Source organism: Heliangelus exortis, chromosome 6, assembly GCF_036169615.1.
Source record: "Heliangelus exortis chromosome 6, bHelExo1.hap1, whole genome shotgun sequence".
NCBI classification, from domain to species: domain Eukaryota; kingdom Metazoa; phylum Chordata; class Aves; order Apodiformes; family Trochilidae; genus Heliangelus; species Heliangelus exortis.
Genome location: NC_092427.1, coordinates 30,885,218 through 30,907,458, shown reverse-complemented (window position 1 = coordinate 30,907,458; position 22,241 = coordinate 30,885,218). Strand labels below are relative to the sequence as shown.

Here is a 22,241-nt window from a genome sequence, read left to right as displayed (position 1 = left end):
ATGAAGAAAAAAAAAAAAACAAAGGGTACACTGAAAAGTACATGGATCAAACTGAACCAGTGTTTGTTTTTCTCCCTTTGTACATCTGGTGGTATAACAACTGTACTTGCAAATGTGAGGGTGATAAGATGCCACCATGAGCATGACAAAGAATGGGGAATGAAGTACTAGTTTGGGGTCTCTACCACAAGTGCTACATTGAGTGTCAAAAGAATGTATCTGTGTGTGCGTTAGGGGAGGTAAAACAAGAACAGGGAGCAAGAGGCTTGATAGGGGTTGTCTGGAATGAATTGTTCAGATCTTTGTCCACAGCAGTTTAGCTTACACCTCATACCAAAGGGAAGCTCAAACTGCTTCCCTTCGCAGTATTTTCAAATTTCCTTCCAGCTTGTGCTGGGAAAGGTTTCTTCACCACCTGACTGACTCAAGTGTGGCAAAAGGAAGCCTTTGCCTTTTAGAGCTGCTTCTATCCTCCATCCTGAACTGTCTAGAATGTTGTTGAATATGAACAGGGCTCTCTCTTAGCCTAAGCTGTAAAAAAGAGCATTCCTAGAGATCCTGCTGTTATCCTTTGAATTACTGTACTGTTGTCAGAACTTCTCTGCTATGCAAAAACAATGTTGCATATCTCCTGTGTTTATTCTAGATTATTTTTTACAACTTCACATCTTATCAGTACCCTTCATGGAATGCTCTTTATTTCTAAGAGCCAGACTCACATGGCAAAACCAGGCGTGAATTTCATAACACTTAAGTGGCTCCAAGTATATGAACTCACTATTAGGTGGAGTTGTGAAATGGAAGAAAACCTGGCTGAACACACAAATTTCATTCAGGAGCCGGCACTCTCACCAGGTGACCCAAAGACAACAAAGTGGCAGATCCATCAAGGATGTTTGTGGGGGAGACCAGATCAGTTGATTCTAAAATACTCTACAGCTGCTGAATGGATACACATCAAAATAAACCTTACTCTAGACTAGGGTAAATAACTAGTACAAGATGGGTAAAGCTAATACTTCCAAAGCATTTATGTATATTAATTATAAAACTAAAAAGAACATCCAGGTGGGGGTGTTTAGTCTGTAATCAGCTTAAAACCAAAACCAAAACAAACAAACAAACCACAAAAACCCAAAACCAAAACAAAACCCAACAAACTCTACTTTTTCACTCAAACATAGCCTTATCCAGTGTATAATACAATCAGTGGGCACCTTGCATGCAATCTAAATGCAGTAAATTCCTGTTCAAAAGGAAATGATATTATCCTTCAGTGTGACCCTTATAAATGCATGTAACAAACACTGATCCTCACTTTCCCAAACACAGAGTGTTCTATTTTGAACAGTAGGACTCAAAATATCTACATGAAACTAATGCTCTTTACAGCCAACCCCCCACCACAGCCTACTTACAGATGTAAAGTACAGGGAAGCCCAACCCACTCATCTTGATTACACCTCAAGTGGAGAGATCTGAGCAGTCCACAGGAAGGCCACACCTGTGCTGCAGTGCTCAGCTTCTCTACACCACATCGAGCAAAAGGAGCAAAGAAAAATCCCTGTAACTGAGTTAAAGTCAAGGGAGCTGTCAGCAAGAGGTTACTTGGTACAGCTAGCTCCCATGCCTCACTCTTCTTCCAGTATTCAGGGCATTTCTAAGCCAACAGTACAGCCAAGGGAAGATTATCAGCCCCAGCAATCTTTTCTTCTGGTTCCAAAAAATACCTCTGAGCAGTGCAGAAGGTTTTATCTGGCTCCCGTACCTCTTTCTCTATACTGCATCTTGGGAAAGTGGTATACTGAACTTCAGCTCTTGCTCCCTTTTAAGCTTAGATAAACATAGGGTTTTTTTCCCCATGTATCAAATTTTTAGTTTCCCAATAAAGGGAATTTCATAAAATAATTGTCAACACAATACTTCTAGTCCTTGTGATAGCCTACTCTAATCCTGCCATTTACTTATGGGTGAATGTTCTCTTACAAAAAACTGGATAAATTTATTCAATCCAGCAGAATACTGAGTTTGTAGAACAGAATCAAACCATATGGTTTCCATTTTTAAATTCTTCTTCACCACATTTATGCCCTAGTGCAGAAGGAGACATTGCTGAGAACATTTTGTCCATACTTTGTTTTCTGTTGTTGGAAACACACTGTTCTTTGAGAAACTCTTAGGAATCACTCGGTTGCTTCATGGTCACCATGAAGCTAAAGGTTCGCTACTGGAGCATAAGAGGTACCTACCAACATAAGCTGGACCAATAATTTTTAGTGCATAATTAAACATTATATATATAGTTGCAGTTACATTTTTCTTATTTTTACATGGGCAGTTAACGGGTATACGTAATCTAGATTAGTACAAATTGGCTTTTGAAACTGTTATAAATTTGGCTATTTTGCTTGGGTCAGCAAAATCACCTATCCCAGCTTCAGCTACTGAAGCACTGGGTTCATCAGCTCAGCCAGATGTGGATGTTTCAGGCACTGGATCATATTTTCCACTCTGCAAAACAGGACTTTCCTGTGAACCTATATTAAAGTTAGAGCACTGCTTTGATGACATTCTGTCAAGTAGTCATGTGGTTTTGACACAAAACTAGTTCCTTTCTTTTTTACTAACTTGGCTATCTGGTAATTCAGAGAGAAAGATGATATTTTAAAAACATGCAAATATACAAGTTGTCCTCATTACTGTTTGTTTAATTATTAGTATTATTGTTGTTGGTTTTGTTATTGTTATATTTTACTACTACTATTTTACTGGAGATAAATAATACTACCAAATAAATTAGAATTTATATTCATGGAAGCCAACTATTCTTTGAATCATCTTTACAAAATGATTAAAATTACATTTTGTCCATTAATGTAAAGACTATTTTGGATGTGTTAGGGTCTGTATACTAAAAAGAACAAAACCACAAATAAACCTTCAACCCTGAAACACACAAAAAAACCCCAATCCCACAGATCTTTAGCTTTATTGACAATTCAGTAGTCTTATATGCTGCTGTTGACTTTTCACAAGATCAAGAAAGCTTTATTCACAACCTCTCTACACTTAATTGTTCATTGAAGACTTGTGTATTTGTGTTTTCAAGAACCAGTGAATAAAAGCATGTATCACCACCATTACTGATGCAGTAGCAATACTAGTACAAACTGGTATTACTTCTGTATAATCAATCTTTTCTTCAGGCTCAGTAGGTTACAATTCCCGATTTCACCGGGAATTAATCAAAAGTAGCAAAAACATATGCAAAGATACAGTATCAGCTCTTACAGTATCCATCCTTACAAGAGCAGATGCTCAGCCTAATGGACATACAGAGTTTGGTGAAGTGTGAACAAATGATCTCTCAGTTTTTTGAACAGTATTAATTTTAACAGATAAAAAGCAGTATTTTATGAATACCGATTTGGTTTATAGTGTACCAATACAGGCTCTGTACCAATATAACCATCCATAGCTAAAAAGAACCAGGAATTGAAAACTCTGACAATAGCAAAATGACACAGAATATTTTGGAGATATTATTCTTCAGCTACCCATTTTGTTTTTCTTAAAAGTAGTTGTTTCCTGGTTTAGCTGAGGATGAGCTATGGGGAAAGGGAAGAAATATTTTTAGAATCAGGAAATATTTGCTTCCTCTTCCTTTACAGACATGTGAATAATCTCTATCCATTCCTTAGGAACTGACTCAAATTCAAAGGGGAAAAGTCCTGTTAGCATTCTACAGCTATCCTTATGACATTTTGCAAAGATTTTTCAATTAGTATGCTCCTTTCTGTAGAACATGATTATTTTAAAAACACAACCCACTGCCCTGTCATTTAGAACAACAGGGGAAAATTGGATTTGTTTAGTATCTCTGTGTATTTAAATGTTTAAGGCATATTACAACTAACATGAAAACAGGATTCCTGATGTGACTTTCTGGTGTGTACTACACCAACAGATTTCCAACAGTTCCCTGCAGAAGTGTTTTCTCCATCAACCTTAAATCAACACATCTGGCATGTTTATTTCATTTTACTTTACAATGTTATGAATGTTGCAATACAAGAAAAAAAACAGTTCTTTAGTACTAGGAAGACACACTCATGGAGAAAGAAAATAAAAATACAGGAAGCCTGTCCCCCAGGTTGCTTTTGAAGTGGGATGGCGAGGGTCTCATGTTCTTCCCTGACAGGCCTCCAGAAGTATTCAACTGATGCTATTTTGAGAATAACACAAAAGCAGTAGAATCAAAATCATGAGATATTTAAAATCTAAGTAGAAAATATTAATGGTTTACATTGGGGCTTTTAAATTTATTTAAAATAACAAAAAAGGCAAATTCTGAAGGATGAACCTATAGCTTCTAGACTCTGACAAGTTTATCTGCATCTGTTGGCTCAGTTGCTCTCTTGAAGATGTGAATACAAGTATTTGGCTGCACTATGATTAATAATCACTCATTCTTTTCCGGGTGAGATTATTTTTTTTTCAAAGCCTTGAATCTTGGCCTATCCTTGCTCAGATGCAGCAGATTTTTGCTACTAAACACAGTGTATTTAATTTTTATTTAGTCTTCCATAGGCTAGCCAGATAATAATGCTCCCCTTGATGGCAGGGAAAGACCAAAGCAACAGCTCCAGACACCACAGCAGGAAAGAGCAACAGCAGCAGAAGTGGCAGAGCCAACCTCTTGCCCCACACAGGACATCATTTTCTCACAGGCATCTTAAGTTTCTCATCATCCTAATAATTCTAACGAAAGCCAGGATACTGACATGCTGGTCATAAATTTGTTGAATACAGATCCAGTTTACCTGTAAAGACACAAGATGTCCATGCTGTGAAGAAAAATGAGATTTCAAGAAACAAACTGAGAAAAATGATCCCATTCAGTATTTCTTGCAGCCGCTGCCCCTGCAGTAACCCAACCTAACTTCTGACAAGCTGAGGTGATTTAGCATTATCTCTGAACCACCTGCTAGGCTTTCTATCAGTTCAGCAGACTTGTAACTTTACAGTTTATAGGCTAAGCAGGATAAATAACCTATCAGAAACACAAATGGATTTGCCTCTGACACACTTTGAAGTGCAGACCATAGCTTGCTTTTTCCTAAACTGAAGAAAATGAAAATAAAAATCACAATAATGCATTAATCAAAATGCCGGTTCTTTCATGAAAGGAAATTGTTTGTTTGTAATCATCTTTACAATTTATGAAATTGTTAGGCAGAGATAAGTAAATACTTAATAACTTATTTTTGCCTACACATTTAGGAGATTTTTCTATTTACTCATCTGAAAACTCGTATGTGAAGATGTGAATTACATAGGGTTACTTTCTGTTTTCAAACACCTGTTTGCAGTAACACAAATGATGGTCAACATTAAAAGTGCTGTTTCCTGCCAATATTCTACTGAGTTAAATATCTGAGTTAGTGAAAAAACACTCTGAATTTTCTTTATAAATTATGGAACTGTTCTTGGAAAATATAATGCAGAGTTGGATGGAATATGAAGTGCTGTGTGTAAATCAGATGGAATGGTTTAGAAACTGACTTGCTTCTAATATAATATATTGTAATTTATATGAGGTACTTACACTGCAAGCATAATAGAAAGTTCTACCATAAGACACTGAGCTGAATATCATTCATATGAAAAGGATTTTTGCAGTTATTCAGATAACCATAAACAGCGAATGTCAGAATTTTATCATAAATCAACATACATTAAAACATTCACACAAGAAATTATTGCTAAGTTCTTCAACATTAGGAAAAAAAATCAAGACATCTGCCTGTCAAATTCTGCCTAACAAAGCAGACTGCACTTTCTCATCTGTATCATTCAGCATACAGTTTAGCAAGCTACGGAGAATCCTTCTTTTTAAAAAGGATAAAATTAATTATAAAGTTATTTAGAATTTTTGTCTAACTGACTTCTTAGTTCTACATTCATTTTTACTCAAAAATATAAACATAGGAAAATACGTATTTTCTGCAGGAATTTGCCTGTGGATCCACTGAGAAGGCCACCAGGCATACAGGAGGGGCTTAGAGTTCCCTACAGCTAGAAGATGGAAGAACAAAGACACATTAGTTTAAGAATGCTAATGGTCTCACCCTTTTGTTCCCTCACCCCATCACTCCAGAATGGACACAAATTATGCCTGGGTTAAGCACAGAAAAAAAAATCATAATTTTTTACACACAACTGAAAGCAAATACTAAAGCAATACTCTTTGAAAGTAAATTACCATGGTTCCCATGGCTCCCAGAATAAAAAATGAGAGCACAGTTTCCCATAGCCATGAAAGACACAGGGATTTTTTGAAAATCATAATTCATTTGGAAGCAAAATAATTGAGTTCTGAACAGGTTCAAATTACAAGTCTGGAATATTATTTTTACAGTCCAGCAATTTCTTTTATCCTTTTTTTTCATACTGAAAAATGATCACCAATCAAGACAATGATTTGGAAAGATGAGAAATTCAACCAGATGAATGCTAATATGTTTTTATAAGCCAAGCTGATGGCAGGTCTGCAGACATGCATGTATTGATTTACCACTCTTAGCTGTTTTAATCTGAAATTAAGGCAGTATTTCTACACTCAACCATAAATCTTAGCGAATTTCAGACTCCCCTATTTTGCAGAGCCTACACTAACAGCTTGAAAAAATGAAACTAGGAAGATATAAGAGAGCAGTTCTTGTAATTCATAATTTATAACTCCTTTCTTTTCCCAGTGCTAAACAAGAGAGATCAGCTTGGGAGTATAAATTAGTCTCTCCACCTGAAGACCTTTTATTTTTCAATTCCTCCTCCTCCATCCAAGGAAGCCAAATTCAGTCATTGTCAGCATATTACATAGTCCTATGTATAGGCTTTTCCTAAGCACATTTGTTTTTCTTGTGGGAGGGAATTAAGGACAAGGCAAGGGGAAAACAATGTTATTTATCAACACTTTCCAATACTTTTTTTGCTTGTTGTGGTCAGAACAGAACAAATCAAAAGGTGTTATTCTAGATACAATCCGAGCTAGTGGGAGTTTGCCTCCTTGGTAGATAGACACCTATTAATGCTACCAGCCTGTATACTTACAGAGATCACTCTTTAATTTATTTTTACCTATTAATTTATCCTAGTGAAAGTTGCTAACCAAGTATAATAAAAAAAAATTACTCTCTGCAGAGTATGTTGGCAAAGTCTTGAAATCCATGAGATGGGAGACTGCCAAAGTACAAGGGCATTTTCTGACACATCCCATTTCCTAACCCCTGATTCATCCTGTCAATTCTGAAGAAAATCTCACATATATTGTCTAATTTACATATATATAAGTACATACATACACATTTACACAGACACAATATATAATGCTTGTTCTCATGTTTGTCTCATATGAAAGATTTTTGGTCATTGAAATAATGCCATAGTTGATAACTTAAAAAAAAACATCTCGGTGTATTTTGTATGTTTTCCTTCTATTCATGTAATATAATAAGACAACAGAAAGCTAACAGGATGAATCCAAGACATGGCCTGCTGTGTTAAAATATTACCTATACAAAGATATTTATTTGTTTCTACCTGCATCTTGCACTAATTTAACATCTAATCTTAGAAAGTGCTGATTGATTTTTTCTGACTTAAAGGCAGAAAAACCCAATACAGTGACAAGTAACTTGTAGTCTCTCTGAACTGCATTTTAACAGTGTTTCTTTCATAAAGTACTCATAGTAACATCACGCTTTCAATAGCTATTCTACACTGGAATTAACACCTAATTATGAAGAAACTGTACAACTAATATTATAATCTGATCTCCTTTGATTTCTGGTAACAATGTCAATCATACCAGAACAGCATAAAATGGACAAAATATTTAAAATCACTGCTAAACCTTCCAGAGGCCTTGGCCCTTAGTAGCACAGCATGCAGACTTCGTCCTTATTTGAATCTGCACCTCTAGTCTCAAGTCCCAGCTGCACTGAATAGCAAATGTCTCCATTTCAACAGGGAAAATGGTTGTAATAAAGTAGTTCTGTCGAGGGGTCAAAACAGTTGAGAAGGGCATTTAAGTGGCTATGTGTTATTAAGCAGAAACATTGGCTCACATATTATTGATTATAGCTGAATGGCTCTCAGGAAAAGATGTCTGTAGCAGTATTAAGTGCTGAGACAGGGACAGAGGAGTGTTAGGCACTGAAAAAAATGCTACCCATCTGTTGCCAAATTTTAGATACAGAAGCAATCACAATCTGTAACACAAAATCTAAAATGTAACCTTGGTGACTGATACCTCAGGATCATACTCAGTGACACTTCCGTAGTTTCACAGGCCTTAAGATGGAGAGTCTTTTGAATATTGACTGAAGCAAGCAGGAGGCAGAGTTTGATTTTGCAATTTTGCAAAGAGAATGTAATAGATACTTATCTGGTTATTTGGTTTTAGTAGTTTAGATACACTACTTTCTTTAAGAACATCATTAACGTGTTCTGATTTCATCATTATACCAGCTAGCAAAGAACAACTGAAGCCTTCTGGAACCACTGCACTTTCAGCCCACTCTTAACCCTGGGCTGCAGACAGACCTGCACTCACAACGTGCTGTCTCACCACCAGATTGTCACGTTGAACATACTTGAGCTGGCTGAACTAATGCAAACTCGCCAGACCCTCTTTTCCCGTGTATTTTTTGTATAATGATCATGTCCAATGCCACCACAGAAGGATAAATCAAGTGTTCCAGACTGTGCTTTGGACGTTTTACCTGAAGAACCACTTGGATCAATGGGCTTCACAGCGAAGAACACAGAAAAGGAGTATTAATCCTGACCTAGCAAGGAAAGCACAACTCATGAGCATCTGTGTAAAGGGGTGACTCAAAACTGGGTCAACTAGGCTCAAAGAAAACTGGGATTCTCCAGTTGACTTTATCAACTGCAAACCTGGATGACATCTACATTAAGCTGAGTAAGAGATTCTAAGTTTCTGAAAAGGAACAGCCATGGGGGTCTTGCAAACTCAGACCACCAGCAGCCACAGAAGAGACTATTCAAAAAACACATTCTGATACAGTGCCAAGAAAAATCAAGCAAAGCTGACAGGCAAGCACGAAGTTAGTGAAATTAATTCTGTATCACAAACACTTTTCTTGAACAGATTCAACAAATTATGCTAAGAAGGGAGTTTACATGACACGGTCACAGTGTTTCTAGGCTTTACAGACTTCTTTTCTTTAGGTTATTTAAAGGGGAGGATAACTATTTATTTTCCTGCAAGAGGACAGCAGGACAAACTTCTCTCTTAAAAGTGATAAAGTACTATCTGGAAGAACCTGTAACTTGTACCTCAAGATGAATCTCAGCATCTATGCTTCAGATCCAAAACCAGTGCATTTACTGAATTTCCAATCAATCTACCTATGACAAGATGTTTAAACAAGTCCAAATAGAAATCTTAAAATATTTTAAGAAAAACACTCAGAAGCAGGGAAATGAAAGAGATATATCTACTTCACAGAACATAACGATGACTCCAAAAAGATAATGGCTACATCCAGTTTCAGAGAGCTGCTCATTAGTAAGGAGTTAAACACTATCTAGGTCACTCTACAGTCTTTCCTGCACACCCTCAGCTCACTGCATATCGGAAGTGCTGTGTGGGAAGGCCAGGGAACTAAACTCACAGAGCAAGTATGACTCAGACTGCAGTAATTTACTGATTTTTTTTTTTTTTCTCTTAAACTGTCCTGGGGATAAAAAAAAAATAAAAATCCATGCCCTCAATATGAAAACAAATCAGATTGAAAGAAAGAAACCTCAAATTCACACATCTTTGTGTCAACAAAAGGTATCCAGAAGCAAAAGAATTAGTAATGGTAAAGGACTGAGATCTTTCCTGTAACATAATATATGGTCAGAACAGCAGAAGGTGAAGAATTTGAGCCACAGTCAGATGTTCTTCTAAAAGCCCTAGTGAGGATGAGCTCAGCAACAAGAATGTCAGTGACCTGCCTGCCAGAAAAATAAGGGAGAGCTGTCACAGCCAAACACTGACCTCTACCAGAGGAAAAGCAACTCGAAAGAAACAGCCTCATATTTACTCCACCACTGCAGAAGCTGAGCTCAAGAGTTGTTAAATACCTTTGGCACAAGCATGAGCAGAAGACAACTATAAGATCCTGAAGAAGGCAGAACACCTGTATCCCAGGTCCAAATACGAGTCAAGTTAATCCCTGAAGGAGAATTAAAATTTTGGCAAATTCTGTCCCACTGAACAAAGCATAAGTTTGGAAAGGACACTAATAAGCGGAAGAAAACATTGCCCTTAGAAAGACTCCTTTCTGACTACAAGATGAAATTATAAAAATGTATTCTTTCCTCTGCATTTCAAGCTGCCTCCCTCCCCTTCACTGAAGGAAAAGACAGAAAAAAGACACACTAACTACCACAAAAAGAACAACAAAGCTAAAATGTCCTAACAGTAATAAAATGTCCTTTATCACAGGAACTCATAAATTTTCATTCAGAGAAACAGAATCTTATTTCCCTTTTTTCATGGCAAAAATTTAGCCAGTTTTCTTGTGGCAACACAAGCAGCAATGGATCCTGTCTTCAGAAGGGTTTTTTATTAGTGTATTGTGAAGTACTTGGCAAACCAATTACAAAGGATTGAGCATCTGGTTTTACAGATATATATTTAGATGTATTCTGCTCTGTTTCTAATTAACTGACCTAATTTTTTTCATCCCATGAGATAAGGAAACTATCTATGTTATGAAAACCTATACCCACCATACAAACATCACCAGGATGCTTAGTCACTAACCAGTTACCTTTGAAAGTAAAGTCTTGCTGCTGCTCACCTTTAAACTACAATGATGGAGGACTCCAAATCCCTAATCTCCTTGGATTAAGTGAGGAGTTTTGACCCAGGCAGCTCAGGTGTAAGGCTCTCGCTTGTGAACACAGACAGTGTCACTTGAATTTTAAGTAACAAAATGGTAACATTTTTGGTAGAAAAGGCGAAAAGAGACACTACAAATGAAACAGCAGTCCTGTTTTCCATACTGATTAATGTAAACACAAGGTCTGCTTCAGGTCATTGCTTCAAAAAGTGCAATTCATTGGTAAAATGGAAATCTAAGGAAAAAAAAAAAAAAAAAAAATGAGCCCTGTTTTTTAAAAAGGAATCAGCCTCAAAAACTTCTCTTACCTTGGCTATCCACCCAAGAACACCTTAACAACTCATGTCCTTCAAAACAAGCCTGTACTCCTTATACCACCTCAAACTTCAGTTCAAGTATTAGATGGGAAACAGATGATTAGTGACAGACAGGGCTGTCCCCTCTTCCTGGGAGGGCCACTCTTTTAAAAAAATATTTCGTGACATTTGCAAAACTGCATAATTCAGAGTGTCCTAGATTTCAAAGAAAATTAGCAAACATTTAACTGAATAAGCAATATAATAAAATGAGTGGAAAGAACTTCAGAATTTCTCATGGAACAAAGTAACATGCTATTCACTTGGGAAGAAAAGAAGACTGGGACATATTATTGTATATTTTTGTAATGTCAAAGCTCTGAATATCTGGAAGATGCTCAAAATGAATTGATCATAATTTACATAATAAATAGTATGTTCATGCTGAGGTCTTGGTATGATGATGGATTGTTTTCAATGCCACTCCTGGCTAATGGTCTTTCACTCCTGGTACTGTACCTCTGTACAGCAACATGGAAGCCCTTCAAGATGCCACTGAAAAAAAGGAATGTGGAGCAATGCTTTCCCTCTCAGTATTTGAGATCTTCAAAATGCAGCAACTAGACTTTTGGGAGTAAATATAAAAGCCTTAACAACTAAGTTAAGACAAAGCCTGACACACAATAAAAACAAGAAGCTTCCAGTATGGGAAATGTAGGGGGTTGAATACTGGATATTGTGAGAAAAAAAAAATAATGCACTCATTTTCAGACCACACGACTACAAGCAGCAATGTAGGGAAGGAAATTCACCCTGCCATGTCAGCTCCACTGGGTACCCCACCATGCTGCTACCCTCAGGCCTTGAGGCTTTGGAAAGAGTCTCTCTTGTCTCTGTCAAATGGCTTTTCCAGAACTCAGCCAAGGCATTCAGACCTAACTGGGGGAGGTTTCTGCCCTGGGGTACTGCACAGCTTCCAATTGAAAAGAAGAAGGAAAAACACCAAAAGAAAGAACTGCAGACCGTGGAGTTTATCTGGCCTCATGCAATTACTGGAAAGCTGGAGAGCTCAGCACTCACTATCAAATAAACCCTAAGTCCATGCTATGGAGCACCAAGTGCTGTGGGCTCTCAAGGACCAGGCCTTTGCCAGCTCACTGCAAACAAACAGCAGCCAAGTTTGCCACTGCCTCAGGGGCATGGGTGAGCATTTCTGTCTTACACCAGGTTTTCCTAACACACCAGAGCCCTACTGATTTACATATTAAATAAAACCACGTACTGAACTGTACAACTGATAGTCTCTGGGCCCCAAAAGCTCTTCGCCTACCCTTTCAGTTATCTCTTGTAACCAGAGCGAAGTAGCTTGGCTTCAGTTTATTTGTGACATTTAGGGTTTGCAAATGAATGATTTGAGATTTCTCCAGTATTAGTATTACCATCCATGAAGCGTTCTTGTTGCCTCCAGGTTTTAGGTCCTGTATTAACACCTATTTCACTAGTGCATTCACTCAGATGCTAAAGAAAAAGTCCTTATTAATGCACCAGAGTAACTGTTGGTATTTTGATAGAGTTGTCAAAGCTTGTTAGTAAGTAGGGGGAAAAGCAGCATTAGCATTTGAAATACTGATAATGTGTAAAGCCTAAGTCCACAATGTTCTCCTGGGCAAAAATACTCACCCATACTCTGTCCTTTAAAATTAATATGTAAAACTACACAACTGCACAGAATAGAGAAAAAAAAAATTTGAAAAGAACACACATTTTGGGCTACTGTATTTCAATTAAGAGGGCCCAAATTATCAATGTAATTATTGACACACAAAAAATTAAGTGACACTATACAACGTTTACCTCTGGCTTTGCAGCAAAGCAATAGATAAGAAATTTTTCCTCTTTTAGGAAAATAAATAGCCTATAAGAGAACAAATGGAAATGGAAGAGGTAAGATAAGAGTAGAAAAAAAAAAAAAGACCAAATTTCTTTCACCAAAATTGATTCTGTTAATGACTAACTCAACTCACAGGTTATTTCAACTGGAATATATGCACTAATAATGTCAAAACAGACACTAAAGCAAAGTCTTCTCTTTTTGTGTTTTCATTGGAGCTTTTTTCCTCTATGTCCATGTATCATAACATCATTAACCTTTAAAATACTATTCTGTTTTTCTCATGTATTGCAGATATAGATGCAGAGATTAGGTTTTTAAATGAAAAAAAAAAAAGTTCATTCTCCTCTCAGTGGCCCTTAAGTAATTTAATTTTCTACAGGGCTGATCTGAGTCTTCAGTAAGGCATTGCTGAAACTGAACTGAAGCAGCTGACATTTTTTGAATGTCAAAACAGGATAGAATTTTAGAAGTTGTGGGAAAATAATCAAGGATCAAGGCTTAACATGTTGTGGAGTTTTTTTAAAGATAAACACGGATTTTTCTTCCTTTTACCTCAATTACAAATTTCATTGGAGGTATCAGAATCTAAATTAATATGGTTACCTATATTTGTTACCATTTTCACTCTCCAAGTAAAACTGGCACATTTAATATCTGGCTTGGATAGAATTAGTGGGTGTTAAGTTTCTCAGCCCTAAGTCCACTTTGGCAACAGATTGAAAGGTTACCAAAAAATGATTGGTCTTTCAATGAGTCAACATCAGATGGCTCATTTTTTCATTTCCAGGAGTTAATATTACAGAAATCAAAGCTAAGCAGAACTAATCTTTAACAAAGAAAGTCAAGATTTCACGAGATTTTTATGAGTTATGTGAAACCACACAAGACATTAGACATAAGAATATGCTTGCAGATACTGCTCCTGCTTTCTATGGTGAGTGGTATCCTGAGAAAAAGGGTAAGCTTAATGTAAGCGTGCTGGGGCAGAAACCAACTTGTGCTCTTACTGATTTGATTCTGAAGTGGTTTCTGACCGAGACACCTTTCTACAAGAAGGGACAATACTGGCATCATGGAACCCACTAAAAAGCCTGCTTGGTACTTTGTAACATTTTCAGTAGTCCGCTGAAATTAATCTCCTTAAAAACGTTCCTGAATTACTGGTTACCCCGATGAAGCACTGTGCTGCTATCACCTCCCATCTGAGTCGGGCCCCTGTCTCTAGGGAAGCTCTGGACCTGCCCCTGATCAAAGGCATTCCACCAGCTGCCACGGGACATTTCTTTCCTGTGGCTCTGTGACAGGGAACAAGGGTTGCAACTCCCAACAAGAAATACCTGCAGACAGGCAAATGCTCACAGATTTTACAGGCCCCACGCTACCGTAGAAGCCTTTTGTTTTCCAACAAGAGATCTTCGACAGTGGTAACTTTTAGCAGTCTGTTTTCCTAGCGATTCTTTTACAAGCAGCTGTGGCTGAAACATTCCTTCCACTCTCCTCCCTCGCCCCCACTTCCTAGAGGAAATTCCATGGGATCACCTCTCCTCTGGCCCCATGCTAAAACAAAATTCTCATCCCCTGGGGGAGACGCAGCTTGTGCAATCCCTGGGTCTCAGCAGCTGGGTGGACAGAGTTCCTCTGTGCATTTGTATTCAGTCTTCTTGCTTTTAAGAGGGTTTGCTGATTACTGTTAAGTTTAAGAGGGAAACTGCTGATTACCATTAGGCTAAAAGAAATACTGACTTTGAAAAACCTCAGTCTCTGGTGAATCATAAAATGGAACAAAAAAAAAACTAGAACTGTATTTGATTTAAATTCAAGACATCTCAGAAGACTGTCTGCACCCAAAGGATACGACTCCAGAATACAGGGTTTTTTCCCCCCAACTACAATTTTCACAAATATCATGCAGCTCGCTAATGGCATTCAAGAAGGCATTATTGTAGTAAAAAATCAAACAACAACAAAACCAAACCAACCAACCGAACAAAAACAACACCCTGGAAGTCAGAGAGATTTTCAGTGTGGATTTAATTTGATTATGAATGTAAAGCTATCTAAATTTTACTTCTCTCTAAGTGTGAATATTGAGAGGAAGAGAAAAAATGCTCCTTCACAACACGCCAGGCTAGACACTTCTTGACTGCTGAAAGCATTTGCTAAAAAAAAAAAAAAAAAAAAAATAAAAAGGAAATTACTATTTAAACCTAACAACACATCTCCAGGCCAATCACAATTCCCAGGACATACCACACAAATGCTTCGCCGCTGACTGCAGAAGTCAAGCCCTAACAAAAAGCAGCATTTCAGATTCCATGGCAAGTCTAAATTTCTGCAGTGCATCTGGCAAAAGGGACATCCAAAACTGAATACCATTTCTTCTCAGCTGTAGAAATGGGATACATACTTTTGATAGCAACCTCTTAAGAGATCATCCACTAAGACAGAAGCTAACAGAGCCAGTTTACATACCATACTGGCATGCAACTCTTCTGTGACAGTTTGTTTAGCTGAGAAACTGGGTGCATCAGCTGGGCAAGACACAAGTGAGATTATCTAAATCATGGTCCTGTAGTTACTGTGAGTATTTTCTCTGCAGTGCTGCACTTTATTCCACACCAGTGTGAGCTTGCACAGGCAACACAGTGCCGGCATGATCAGTTATTTCACCTAGGGAACAGACCTTCAACATTCTTCATGTTATGTTTGCTCTGAAGAGCAAAACCAGATGAAAAAGTTCAGTCAAGGGAAATTTATTGCAGGTTATATCAAATCATGCCACATTTCTTGAAAAAAGGAGAAGAAAAAGACAATGCTGGCACAGTACAACAAAGCCAAAAACTATGAATCACATACTGCTCAATTGCTAAAGAATGTACCTCCTCCCACCACCAAATGATATTCTCTCTCTGGTGTTATTTATTCAGAGATGTATACAATAATGCTATTTTTAAAAATGCATACATAAGCCTCTAAAATAATTGATCTGTAGAGGACTTCACTTTATCCAAAGAAGTACAAACAATAGATAGGTTCCTGCTCCACTGTAATCAGTATTAATACTGATCTCAAAGGGAACAGTTTCAGAGACAGTGATGTATCACACTTAATTATATGACATGTAAAAATATTCCACATAATTCTGAATGCAATGTTTCACAGTAGCTGACAAACCATGAAAGAAAAATAAAAGAAAAATGGAGAATACCGGAGAAAAGAATAAGGAGAAAATACTTTAAAAAAAATCAGACAAGTTAGCTTTGAAATCTTCCATTCCACTTTCTATCCACCACATCTTCTAAGGGGGTACTCACATGTTACAGATATTTATCATTGGACTGCACTAAGCAGCAGTGAGATATTAAAACCATTATCCCAAAGACTAAAGTGCAAAAGACAGTCAGACTATTCCCTGAAGTCCAGACATCTCCTTTTCCTAATGAGATACACTGCGTAAAATCAGCAGATTTCTTGCTTTTAACTGACTGCAGCAATGACAATTCCCTGCTACAGTAAATGTTTGAGTTTCAGTTCACCATTTCTCAGTCCTGAGTATATTTGAAGAAGATGGGAAATGGCAGCACCAGGAGAGGTCACAATTTTACACAAAGCAAAGAACATGGAAACATTAACATGCTAATGAGTGTCATATGACTTGATGAAAATACCTGGTTTATTAAGAGCTGGTAATTGAAACCATTTTTGGGTGCTCTTGCCTCAAAACATGGAAACATTAGAGTATAAAAATAACAAAAGAAAGGTCCCATGCTATGGAAACAAAGCCATACAGCACATCTGGCTCAAATGTTTCAAAATTACCATTAGCCTGACATCCGTTTTATCTATGCCTGTGCCTATCATGATGAATATTTCAGAATGAATCCTTAAAATATTCCTTCAACAAGGTATGACATTTCCCAGTGCACATAAGCATAGGCAGCCACTACAAGGTTCTGTTTTTGTGTTCTGACCACCTTAGCACAGGACAATGGTCTGTCATGGTAATTATATCACTAACTTTGTTACCTTAAACCAGTTGCTTTCTTAATTGTAATCCATCAAAAGCCTGCATTATAACCACATAGTGCTAATTTAAGGGGGAAAGCCTAAGTGAAACTGTCCAGAGCAAAACCACATCTTAAAAATATCATACAGACTACAGCTTGATCCAAGTGGCACAGTAAAAGCAAACACCCTGGAAGAGAGCAAATCTACCAAGGGGCTGGCATCATGATTTATACTGAAATGAATGTGGGAGACTTAGGTTAAGCCTCGAAGCTTGAAATCTCATCCTGGGACAGGGGATTGCCAAGAGGATGAAGAATCTGATGCATTATCCTTTATTTCATGATGTAAACGCCACAAAAGGGGATCTCTGAGGAAACTGAGCACTGCAGAGATGCCATGCTGCAGGCTAGCAAGTAAATCATAAGCAAGATGGTGGAAAGCACAGGGCTTTGGAACCGTGTGGCTTGGAGATAAAGGTCATCCACAGCAAAGCACAGTGCTTAGTGAGAGTCTGGAGAGCACCTAGAAAACATGTCAAAGCAAGTTACAAACTCCTGGCTGAATGTCCTAAGATCCAATCACTTAAGTCCTTAATCACATAAGCAGTCTCAACAATTTCAGTTAATAACTGGAATGGATTTAATCTTGCATCTTCAGATGCAGATATTAAGTAAGCTACAAGAAATGACTGTCTGACCATCATCAAATAAGAAAGAATAATTAAAGCACAATAATAATATAAAATATTTATAAATCCTACACAACAGTCAAAGAAGGCACATCAAGCAAGCACGGAGAGCCGTGCCAGAGGAATAGAGTACAACCAGGCACAGCTGAGGTTACCACTGCTCCAGCAACCCTGTAAAACCAGCACTTCACCGCAGAGCTTTGCTCAGCACAGCATCTCTCATGCATAGCTTGTAAGAAGAAACTGCTGCCCAATGTGACTCCAGCTTCCTCCAGGCTTCCCTAAACCGTGCTTGTCAGCTCCTTACTCTGACTTCTCCTTTGCTCTGCTCCCTGTTCTGCAGGCTGCTGCATCGACTGCTTTGCCTACCCCCACATACCTAATGGAAAGCTCTTATGGCCAGAACTGACTCAGTGTTCCTCCAACACTCTGAGCTCTGGCTCTGGGTTGGCTGTTACACCATTCTTGCGACAAATATAATACCTACCTCACTCTTCCCCACATTTCTGCCTTAGGCACAACTGATATGAAGAAATCTGTTTTCCACATGCAGAACTGGAGTAGCAGGCTTGAGTTTGAATGAACTATTTAGAAATGTGGTAGCTTCATGTCCCATAAAAAACAACACTGTCTGAAAACAACTATGCTCCCAGGTAAGCCTTCACAACACAATTATAATATGCTCTTTTTATCTTGAAAAAGAGGATAAAGCTTCAAATAACAGAGCACTAGAAAGAACCAAGCAGAGGAACGTGGAGAGCAGGTTTACAGAGATTTGGCAAATAGCACTCTTGCCAGGATAGTAATTTTCCACAAAATTGGTGAACATTTGCTGTATTTGTAAATGCTGCACAGATGTGCTCTAAGAGGTAAGCCAGCCCAACACTTCTATAATTTGATAAGAGGTTTCTCTAGTGATTCACCAAAAATCATTAATAAAAATAAAAACAGGGCCAAAATTAACACTGCTAGTTGTCACTAGCAAGAACTAAAGCAAACATAACTGATTAAAGCAAATAGAAGTCACTGTACAACCAGACCCACACACAAGTCTGTAGGTTTAACTACCTTGTATTCTAAGGGATAATACTGAAAGCAGTATTTCTCTACAACAGCCATCACTGAAAGTAAGTTTCAGAACAGTATGATACAAATCCATAATAATCAGGGTGAAAATCTGTGCAGATTTGTAGTCACAATGACATTTTTCAGCCATTCTTTCCTCAACCCACAGGTGTTTTTCTATCTTGTCTGACAACAGCCAAAAGATATAAAACAAAAGCCAGTGACCTTTTCCTGCAAATCCACTGAAAACTGCTTATAGTCAGCTAGCAAGACCACTTCTGCAATATGCAGAGCAGCCTTTCTATCCATTCTTAGCACCAAAGACTCCAGTGGACACACTCTGAGAACAGCAAGGTCCACTCTATATGGGTAAAAAGGAGCTACAATTACTCTAAAGTCTCCCAGTAAAAATGTCAGGCATTTTAAAAAGAGCTAAGGAAAATATTTCAGAGATCTGGGGTAAACAGCAGTTTCTTGATTGACTTCTATGTGTCAAAGACTTAATTCTCCATTTATTTTTTTATTTCTTCAATTTAAACAATAAACCTGGCATGTTCACCTTTAAGCATCTCTTACCCTCTATGCCCTAGAAGTTTAGCCATCTTTGTAGGGAGGAAAAATTTTTCACTACTGTAATTTTGCATATTCTATAAGAGTGGACTACTGAGCTTCTGTGAACAAGGAGTGTTGCAATTTCTACCTTATAGAAGCATCAAATCAGTTGCTAAAGGGCTATGCTGGCAGGGAAGCCTAAGGTTCCTAATAGATTACCCAGATTTTTGAGAGGTGTTCCAAGACTAAAATTTCTGGATATCCCACTTTTTTCCTCAGCAGAAATGGAGAATTTTGAGACAAAGCCCCCTTTCCTCTCAATTAGGAAGTCTAGGAGAGAAATATCTCAGAAGAAGAATGACCTTCCAAGTCTGTAAATCCACTTCCGAATTTTTTTAATAATTTCATGGTTGCAGCTCTTGTCTTTTCTTTACTTGTAAAATTCATGCTGATCCAACTACAATTATGTATTGAAGAGCAACAACAACAAAGACAGAACCTTTGCCCATCCAAAAGGAAAAGGACCCATATTGAGCATATTTTTTCTAGGATGTTCATGCACTGATGACATCTGAGACTGTGCAAACCAAAATGTCTTCAGAAAGAGATTAAGGAGCTATAGTAACCACTGCACAAACAGTTACTGGGCGGCTCCAGTGCAAAATAACCTCACAAGTCTGTCCTAACACAACATGAGTGCGTAAGCCAAGGTTTCTTCATCACTTCAAAAGACAAAAATGGGAAGGAAAAATCCACTTCTGTAAAAACATCCATTTGTAACTAAAATTCAAGTAACAAGAAGTCAGTGCCACATGGGGAGCTTTTAGAATGTTTAATTTATCAATTAATAATTTCACAGATTAATAAACTGCTTCCTTTTCTGAAAAATACATGAATTTCATATCCTGTTGGGAGAATTGTAGAAAAAAGTTTGTTTCATGACCTGATAGTAAGTCAGTTTTATTATAATACTAATATGAATATTAATTACTATTATCTTGAGAGTCTGAGAGGTATTTTTTTTTAATTAAAAAAAAAACCCAAAAAAATTCTTCTCAATCAGATTTTTTCAACTTTCAAAACCAAAGGCACCTCATGTAAATTGGGATCCAAGACTTAAAGGTTTTCCTTGCTACTTTGCTAACTTGTGCTGAGTACTTGGGCATGTACTTTTCAATATCTCTAGTTACTCATTGTGAAATAAAGATAAAATTACTTTCAGAATCTCTGACAGTAGTGTTTACACAAATCCTAATAAGTCTAAAGATAACTGGGTATTTTCTTTCAGGTAATATTGAAATGCAGAATGAATTTCAGAAGTACCAAGGGTTTTTTAAATTCAGTAAAACATTTAAGTAAGTGTAACGATTTTAAGTAATGATTTTAAACACTGTATAGACAAGGTAATTGCACAGTCTCTTGACATCTGACCCACATTTGAAGGTAACTACAGTGCTGCTGTAAAAATAAAAACAAAAGCAAAAATTCACACAAGCAGAAAAATCCCATGTTAACATTACCTAAAAACCTTCTGCTCACCCAAGTCTGAGACTCTGGTCACCAACAAGAATTCTTACACTGATCAACTATTTCTGATCAACTGTACAGTAATGTACAGCCAGCACAAGCTAGTCTGAAACTCAGATAAGCTTTCAAATGTACAATGTAATTCAAAATGATGCAGAATGAGTTTGTATCAACAAATGATGGTACTAGTGACCAGGTGACCCTCTGCTGCAGGTTCTTAACAGCAAGTTCCACATTTGGATGCCAATTTTCATATACCTGTGATTTCAACAGCATCAGGCAGGAGCATAGATGATCACAATTTTTACTAAAGTAATAAGTTGTTTCTGTTCACCACAACATTTAAACTTTCTTTGCTTCTCCTAAATGCTAAACATATTTTCTTCCTGATTGCCACAGAAGTTGAAACTTGCCATTATATCACAGCATGATGACTTTTATTTATGAATTTCTTTTTATTCCCTCATAATCCAAGCGCTCATTTTGTATATATATATATATATTTGTATACTTTTTTTAAGGTATGAGACTGTAATGTTTATTTAAGCATAGTACTTACGGTTGGCATAATTTTACCAGATCCTGATCAGTGGTGTTTGGAGGCAGCGCTCTGATGTAAAGGTTTGTTTTACTTAATTGATCCCATCCTGAGTTGCTGCTGCTACTACTGTTGTTATTACTGCTGGTGGTGCTGGGACTAGGAGGAGCCATTGGGTGGGCTGGTACGATGGACTGCTGCAAAGGAAAAAACCAAGTTAGAGGAAACTATGGGTATCGATCTCAGCATGCACATCATCTCAGTCTACAGTAGCCCATTTACTATTTGAAGCACTGTGTTAAAGCTATATGCAATCACATACATATATTTTAAATACACCTGCTTTCACACTGTGTTTGGGACAGAATTCGTGGGCATGTTCTAATATACTCAACCAACGTCTGAAGCACGCACGATGCATGACACATGCATAAATTATATATATCCTCTTCTGAATATTACTCATAGGTTTTTAGCACTCTTCTTTGTGGCATCTGATGAGAAAATGAAATAAGATACTGTTGCTCTAGGTTCCAGCAGTTTACGTCACTGCAACTGCTCCACATGCCAAATGAATTATTGTGGCAGACATGAAGATCATACTATTTCCTTAATCTATCCAGAAATATAATTAGAAGCTTTCTGTGCACCTCTTTTGGCTTTCAGTACTTCACACAATACTTTTTTTTTTTTTTTTTTTTTTTTTTTTTTGTGTGTGTGGAATTTTCATACTGCCACTGATTTCAGC

The 22,241-nt window shown here is 37.4% G+C and overlaps 1 protein-coding gene across 8 annotated transcripts in view; it reads right to left on the bottom strand.

Moving 5' to 3' along the window:
* The window catches only part of RBMS1 (RNA binding motif single stranded interacting protein 1), a 144,118-nt gene that overhangs the window by 42,668 nt on the left and 79,209 nt on the right, over positions 1-22,241 (bottom strand). For all 8 annotated transcript variants that reach the window (XM_071747537.1, XM_071747538.1, XM_071747539.1 and 5 more), the window contains one exon: positions 21,515-21,690. In XM_071747537.1, coding sequence (XP_071603638.1) covers positions 21,515-21,690 — 176 coding nt within the window. The remainder of the gene's footprint in view (positions 1-21,514; positions 21,691-22,241) is intronic.